General features: G+C 55.7%; 2 protein-coding genes across 2 annotated transcripts in view; both read right to left on the reverse strand.

The window, feature by feature from the left end:
- The window catches only part of LOC103623291 (diacylglycerol O-acyltransferase 2-like), a 4,254-nt gene extending 2,275 nt beyond the window's left edge, over positions 1-1,979 (reverse strand). Inside the window, exons 1-3 of the mRNA XM_017741785.1 lie at positions 1,873-1,979; positions 289-417; positions 58-213 (exon numbers count right to left, since the gene is read on the reverse strand). Coding sequence (XP_017597274.1) covers positions 58-213; positions 289-417; positions 1,873-1,912 — 325 coding nt within the window. The 5' untranslated portion in view covers positions 1,913-1,979. The remainder of the gene's footprint in view (positions 1-57; positions 214-288; positions 418-1,872) is intronic.
- Positions 1,980-3,228: 1,249 nt separating this feature from the next.
- Positions 3,229-7,483, reverse strand: IGBP1 (immunoglobulin (CD79A) binding protein 1; the record flags this gene model as incomplete). Its single annotated transcript, XM_017741797.1, has 5 exons — positions 3,229-3,753; positions 4,091-4,194; positions 4,793-4,878; positions 5,763-5,958; positions 7,125-7,483. Coding segments are annotated over 5 exons (894 nt in total), but the record flags the coding sequence as incomplete, so codon positions are not given.
- Positions 7,484-7,840: the final 357 nt, after the last annotated feature.

The following is a 7,840-nucleotide window of genomic DNA, read 5'->3' on the forward strand; positions in this document are numbered from 1 at the left end:
GGGGCGGGGCGTGGCTCCCCGTTTTCTGGGAGGGCCCCGGAGAAAGGGGGACCCCACCCCCATCATGCTGCAAAGCTGGAGGAAGGGGGGACACGGCCACCCCACCTTTCTCCGGCGTGTCCCAGTCGAAGATGATCCACGCCAGGTAGAGCACGGGGACGAGCCAGAGGCTGGTGAACAGCAGGTAGATGAGGAGCAGGAGGCTGACGGTCCCTGCGGGAGCCGGGCAGGGGGTGAGCGGGTGTGTGGCCCCCCTGGGGACCCCCCCGCAGCCCCCCACTCACTCACCCAGCAGCAGGAAGCTGAGCACCCACTGCAGCACGGCCAGGAGCTGGAGCGCAGAGCGGACGTCGCGCTGCGAGGGCCAGGGCACGGCCAGCAGCGTCCTCAGGGCAGTCTGGATGCTGGCCCGGCTGCCTGCGGAGAGGGGGACACGGCCGCCGCCCAAAACAGCACGGCTCGCACACGGGCGGGGCCAGCGGGCTGCCGGCCAGCACCCAGGGGCGCCGGGAGGGAGGTGGGATGGGAAGGATGAGCAGCTGGGTGAGGAGGGATGGGATGTGGGGGGTGGAATGGAAGATGCTCATCCCCAGGGAGCTCTGGACCATTCCAGGAGGTGGCCCTGGGCAATCAGGGCTGTCCCCAGAGCAGGGGACACCTGGGCACCCCCAAGCCCAACAGCTCCGTGCACCAGCGGGGCCGAGAGCAGCGGCACATCCCGCTCAATGCCCAGTTCCCCAAGGACAGGACCATTCCCGTGCCGTTCTTGGTGTGCTCAGGGTCCCAGGGGATTTGGGGATTTCTCAGATGGCGCAGCAGGGAGGCACCACCCCCAGCAAGTGCCAAGGCCAGCGGCAAGGCCATCCCACTGTGTCCCCACAGGGACACGCCGCTGGCAGCGCAGCCACTCCGCTCCCCCTGCCACCCCTTCCCTCCAGCCGACCTTGGTGAACCATTAACCTCCCTGGGCTGGGAGCCAGGATCCAAACTCCAGGTGCGGCCCTGTCCCTGCTCCCTGAAACGGGCCCGAGGCGCTGGCCCTGCCAGCACAGCGCACCTGGCCAAAGGTCCCCCACGCCGAGACCACCCCAGTGTCACAAGAACCTTGTTTTCTTGGGAAAGCAACCCCAAATCCGCATGTTGGCCAGAGAGGTGATCAGGGGGACATGGCAGCAGCCCTGTTCCTGTGGCTCCCCAAGCCAGGGACCCCCGGATCAGAGGAGAACCACCAACCACTGGATGAGGAAGCTGGTGGAGTTTCAGTTCTTCCCAGCTCAATCCAAACCAGGAATGGGACAAGTGAAATAAATTAAACACTGGAGCCATCTCTGGCCCATGGGGGATTTTTCCAGTGAGGAATTTTTGTTCCTTTCTCCCATGCAGCATGCTGGGCTCTGGAAGATCCCTTCCACCCACCCTACATCCCCCAAATCCCAGCCACCTGCAGAATCCAGTCCCTTCTTTTTCCCAGGGAAGACACAGAGTTCTTCCCAGCAAACTTGTGCCCACCAAACAGTTGCTTTTTAACATCCTTCTCCCAGCTCCTATTCCAAAAGCTCCATGGAAGTCCAGAGCACAGACACAGAACACCCCAGGGCTCTGCTGCTGGCCCCATCCACGGCAACAGGAGCCTCTGCAAACCCAACACTTGGAATTTGGAGGAGCATCTTGTGTGAAACATTCCCAAATGTCATCCGAAATTTCATCCCTGTGGAGCAACTGTGCGTTTTCCTGTGGAGTTATCCCCAAATCGCTCCCAACACCCCCTTTCTCCTCAGCACTCCCAAGCAAGCTGACAGCAGTGACCACCACCAGCTCCCCACATTGCTGGAGAATCAGGAACCATCCCAACCCGCTTTGGGAATCTCTTACCGCTGAGATTCTGGGAGCAGGCTGCGATGATGGTTTTCATGGTGGCAGGAGCGCCGTGGTGCCGTGGCTGGAAAGGTGAGTTGGGCAATCAGAGGGTGCCGGGTTGTGTGTCCAGAGGCTTTAACCAGGTGACCAGAGGGACCTGCTGAGGGGAGGGGACCTGCTCCAGCTGGGATTAGCAGCACGGAGAGGAGCTGGAAGGGTCACACCAAGGGTGAGGCGCTGCTGCCGTGCTGGGTGGTTGCCGCTCCTTGGAAAATCCTGGCTGCCGGTGCTGGCAGGGGCTGAATTCCTCTGGGAACGGTACTGCTGCATTCCCCTGGGAATGGTACCGTCCACGCTGGGGTATGTCACAAACACTGCCGTGTGACAGCCCCAGAGCCACCCAAAAATATCATCCCAAAGCTGCACAGCCACCAGACGATTCCCGGTGCTCCCAGCCCCAGGATGGGCACTCTGCCTCCAGCCCAGGAAGCCTGGAGCGCTATCTGCAGAGGATTGAGGGTAAAAATGATGAGAAAGGGAAATAGGAGCAGCAAAGAGTCAGCACTGAGGTGGGGCTTCAGGCCAACAGCCCAAGGAATGGTGAGAATCCACAGGGAGTAAGTCCCTGAAGCTGCTTCTCAAGATCCAGCTCTCCAGAGGTGCTCCCAGGAATTGCTGGCTAGCATCAGTGCAGGAAAGGGATAAACACACCCACAGGGCTGTGGTGGGAAAGTAAGAAACGTTTCCTGGGAGATTTGGAACCCACAAACCCCTCTTGTGAATTGTAGGCACTCAGTACCTGGGAGTAAGGACCGTATTCCCTGCAGGCTTCCTGGGCGAGGATCAATTCCGAGGACAGGGATTGCAGCTCTCCTGCAGCCCAGCTGTGCCCAAATCCTGCTAATTGGAAGGAAAACCCCCAAACTGTCACAGAATCCCAGTGTCCCAGGGTAAGGAGGCACCGTGCAGGTGACACTGCTCCAGGTGACACAAAGCACCAGCCAAGTTTCGTTTTCCATCCCAGTATTTTTACCAGGTTTGGAACAAGTCCGTCCACAGCTACCAGCCCATACTGGGCACTTCCAGAGCTTCCAGCTGTGATTCCTCACCTCCCTGCACACACCTGCCCTGTGCCAGCACCCAGTGACAGGTGCATCCTGTTCTCCGCCAGTCAGGAATGGTGCCAGAGGGATCCAGAGAGTTTTTCCCCCTTCAGGGGTTGTTCTAGAGGGTTTCAAAGCACATTGACTACTTTGTCTTGGAATATGGCACCATTTGTCCCAGTTCTGTCCCTTGTGGGCTCCATGAGAGAGTCCAGGGTTCACCCTCCGGAAAAGCTCGGGATGAAGAGCAAGGGAATTTCACAACAAGAACGAGGCAGCACAAAGAGAGTTTATTTTGCTTAAAATAGAGAGGAAAAAAAAAAATAAATACATCCACCCACAATACAAAGAGCAGTTTCCAAATCCATGGAGCTCCCCTTGGAGGCTGCCTCCACCTGGAAGGGCAGAGGGAGCCTGACCCTTTTGGAGCTGCCCCTCAGAGCTCTGGGGCACCCCCCAGCATGACCAGTGCCCCCAGTCTGACACGGAATGCGAACCAAAGCAAGGGGTCACGTGTCCTCCTGCCATCCTGTCCCCTGCCCATCCAGGCAATTCCCGGATGCTCCACCTATGTACACTGTATTCCCTCCTCCCTCTCCAGGTTGCTCTCCCAGGATCTCCAGGCCCTGCTGGCAGCCAGAGCATCAGCCCATGTTGTGCCTGTTGCCGTAGCCCCGGGGGTGTGTGTCCTTCCAGTCGTCCCAGTCCCGAGCTTTCCGAAGAGCTTCTTCATCATCCTCCTCCTCCTGTGTCTCCTGCTGCTGCTTCTGCAGCTCCTCATCACTTGCACCTGCTGGAGTGGAGGGACAGGGAGGAGATTCAGGTTCCTCAAAGCCCTGCTGGAAGCTGGGCTTGCCAGGCAGCAGGAGTGGGAATCATGGAATGGGCTGGGTCACAGGGGATCTTAAAGCCCATCCAGTGCCACCAGGGACACCTTCCACTATCCCAGGTTGTTCCAAGCCCCATCCACCCTGGTCTTGGACAGGCCAAGCACAGTCTAACCCAGTTGTTTTCCTAATAAAGCTTAAATTCTTCCACAGACAGGGGTGTTCCATACCCTGCACACATCCCTGTTCGCCCACCCCCTCAAGAGGCTTCCCAAATCCCCTGTTCCCATCTCTGTTCCATACCTGGAACCCTCTGAGGGGTGGACACAACTCCCTGCCTCTGGCGCTGCTCGTACCAGTCATTCACAGTCATGGAGGGCACTGCGGGATAGCCAGCTCCAAACACCCTGCAGTGGGACAGAACCAGGCAAAACCAGGCAATGGAATCCCCTGGAATGAGCAGGAGCACAGGCACAGGGCTATTCCACGATCCAATCTGTGCTAAGGATATAAGGATGGCACAAGGAGGGCTTGAGGAAGGCTTTGGGGTGAGCCAACTGTGGCCTTCCCATGCCTGAGGTAAAGACGGAGAGGGCAGGGTTAGGTGGGATTTTGGGAAGGATTTCTCCCCTGTGAGGGTAGGGAGGCCCCGGCACAGGGTGCCCAGAGAAGCTGTGGCTGCCCCTGGATCCCTGGAAGTGTCCAAGGCTGGGCTGGACAGGGCTTGGAGCTCCAGGAATAGGGGAAGGTGTCCCCAGGACACCCCTGGGAACTGAAGCAGATACATGGAAAGCTCAGGATAAATCATGTCCCAGCCATGACAGGAAACCTGGTTTCTATCCCATTCTGTGCTTCACGTGCTGAAATTCCTGCATGGATTTCAGGGTGCCACAAACAGAAATGCAGACATGAAGGTACCACCTGGATTTCTGCACTTGATGGAATATTTCAGACTCGACATGAGAGTCTTGCCTCAAAGTGTGGTTGGATAATCCCAATCCATACCTGGCCTGAGCAGCATCCCGGGTGAGGATGAAGGGTTTCAATGGAGGTCTGGCTGGCCGGGAAGGGCCGCGGAAACCTGCTGGAGCCTGGGATGCAAACAACAGTCACCAAGGAATTGTGGGGATGAGAATTCCCCCTCTGCTTCCCACTCCCAAGTCATTAAAGCTCTGGTAGAGGAGAAACACCTCAGTTCTCAGAGCAACACCCCAGGATGGACAATCCAGGCCTGAATTTGGTTTAAATCAGGAATTCCAACTGTGCCTGTACAGGAATCACTTCCTGTGTCTCTGTGCCACCTGCTGGGGTCAGAGCAGAGCTGCCAGGGCTGAGCTCAGAGCAGAGCACGAAATGTTGCTCATTGCTCCAGTGGAGCATTCCGAGCTCGTCATTCCACGGCATCTCCAGGACACCTCGGAGGAGCTGAGTCCCGCAGTGCCAAAAATGACCCCCCCAAGCAACCCTGCCAGGGGGCTGTGCCAGCACATCAGGAGCCACTGTTCCCAGCAGACATCCCAGGTCACAGAAATCCTGGACACAACGTTCTGCACAGGGATTGCAGTTCTGGGGGAATGTCATTCCAAAAGGGCTGTAACACCCGGACACCCTGCAGACCAGGAGTGGAGGCTTGACAGAAACCACAAGGGTCTTATTTTAATTCCCCAATTCAACTGTTCTTCAGAATTAGGGATCTGCAGAACCCAGGAAAAGCCTTTGCACAGCCCAGTTCAGCTCCGATATTCCAAGCTCCAGCATTCCAGAAGGCCAGGACTGTGAGAAACATGTGGCAGCAGAACCCAACCCAAAACTCAAAATTCTGAATGAAGGAAACCCCACCAGCTCACGTTGTGATCGAGCCCAATTCCAGCTGGGAAGTCACTGAATAAAACTCCAACTCTGCCACTGAATTCCTCTGGGATTCATCCCACCATGCCCATCCCACAGCACCCAGATTCCAGGAGAGCTCCCTCACCTGCCTGGCTGCATCCCTGCTCCTCAGGATCACCAGCTCCTGCTCGATGCTCTCAGTCTCCTCCAGGCTGGTGCCGATCCATTTCTGGATCTGGAGGATGTAAAACTCCCGGATCTGATCCTCATCTGCCGTACCGCTCTCCACGGAGCTGCTCATGGAGGCCAATTTGTTCTCCAGCTCCTTCTTCTGTTTGTATCTGGCTCAAACACAGCAAAATCAGATCATGGAATCATTTTTCTCCGGCCCAGCCCAGCCTTGGAGTCTTTACCACCCTTTCTAAGAGGTTCAACAAAATTTCATGGAGGTTGTGCTGGTTCCTGTTGGAATTTCAGCCTCTCCTGTCTCTTAAAAGCAGCTGTAAAATGACATTAAATTCAGAGGGGCCTCGATGGTTTTATTCTTCTCCCAAACATTGAGGAATCCTTGGAAACTGAAACCTTCCTGGTAAAATTAGGCAAGACTGGAAACATCAGTCTCCTGGAGAAAGCAGGACTGAGAAAAATCAATGGAATGGCTGGTTTGAGTTGATTCCATGTCACACAAAGAGAATAAAACACTTTTCCAACTTCTGTCTCAGGTGGTTTTGTGTGTGCAGGTGGTTTTTTTAATATAATTTTGGCTTTTTGACCTATTCAGGAATTAGTTATTAAAGGGGAGAACTCCCTATATAACAAACTTCCAAGCTAAATTTATTTTTACTTTTTCAGGAATTAGTTAGTAAAGGGGAAACTACTCCTGTAGAACACTTCCAAACTAAATCCTTGTGTCCTCCTTCCCTCAGTTATTGTCACCTGAAGAATGAACAATAAGAGCCAAGAACCTCTGGGAGATGAGAGGACAAGGAGCATAAAAGAGTAATTCTAAACAAGAAACCATTCCCAATTAGAATATAAATTGTGTTTTTCTATGTTTTTCTACCCAATTTAAGCAGGTCCAGCCCAGTTTGGACCTCCCAGTGTTGCCACAATGAGCAATTCAGTGGCCAAAATCCCAACCAAAGCACCAAAGGCACCAACCACCTCTTTTTTAAGCTCTAATGAACCCACTGGTAGGAAATTACCGGTTTGGAAGTCTTTATGCTGCCAGCAGTGATTAAATAACTAATGGTAAAATTAATTATTAAAGATTAAAGAGCTAATTATAGGTTTTTGAGCAGTTTTTCCTCAGAGACCAGAAACTGGAGACTCTGTCCCTCTCCAGCCCTACCTATTAAACAATGAGCTGCATCTCTTAAAATAAGCATTTGATGATCAAATTATTCCAATGCCCAGGGAAGCTCTTCCCTGTCCAACCCTGCACTGCCTCAAGCTCCCACTCCTCCCAGACCCATTCCCAAAGCCCTTCCCACTGCACAGAACCCACCTTTCAATTTTGGCTGTCCTACTCATGGCCATGGCCACCAGGTTGGGCTGGGCGGGGTCCCGGGGGGCCGAGGGGCTCCCGGCTCCCTCCTCGCTGGAGGTGCCGGGGGCCAGCTGGAAAGATCCCAGCCCGTAGTTCCTGCAGAGCCGGAGGAAGCGCAGGAAGTGCTCCCGGGCAGTCTCCAAGTGCTCCCTTCTCCTGCTCAGGTCCACCTGCTTCAGCGTCAGGGCTCCCAGCAGCGCCGGCAGCAGCATAAATTTCAGGTCGGCCGAGGCGATTTCCTCCAGCTCCTCGTTCTCGCTGCGAGGGAGAGACCAGGGAGTCCAGGAAAAGGAATGGAGATGGGAAATGGGTTGGAGTCATCCTGTGAGGGGCGGCTGAGGGAGCTGGGGGAGCAAAGGGGGCTCAGGGGGGACCTTGTGGCTCTGCACAACTCCCTGACAGGAGGGGGCAGCCGGGGGGATCGGGCTCTGCTCCCAGGGAACAGGGACAGAAGGAGAGGGAACGGCCTCAGGCTGGGCCAGGGGAGGCTCAGGTTGGACAGCAGGAGGAATTTCTCCATGGAAAGGGCGGTCAGGCCTTGGCAGGGGCTGCCCAGGGAGGTTTGGAGTGCCCATCCCTGGGGGTGTCCAAGGAAGGTCTGGAGGTGGCACTCGGTGCTCTGGGCTGGTGACAAGGTGGGGATCGGCCACCGGGTGGAATCCATGGCTTTGGAG

The sequence above is a fragment of the Corvus brachyrhynchos genome, unplaced genomic scaffold, assembly GCF_000691975.1.
Source record: "Corvus brachyrhynchos isolate BGI_N302 unplaced genomic scaffold, ASM69197v1 scaffold220, whole genome shotgun sequence".
NCBI lineage: Eukaryota > Metazoa > Chordata > Aves > Passeriformes > Corvidae > Corvus > Corvus brachyrhynchos.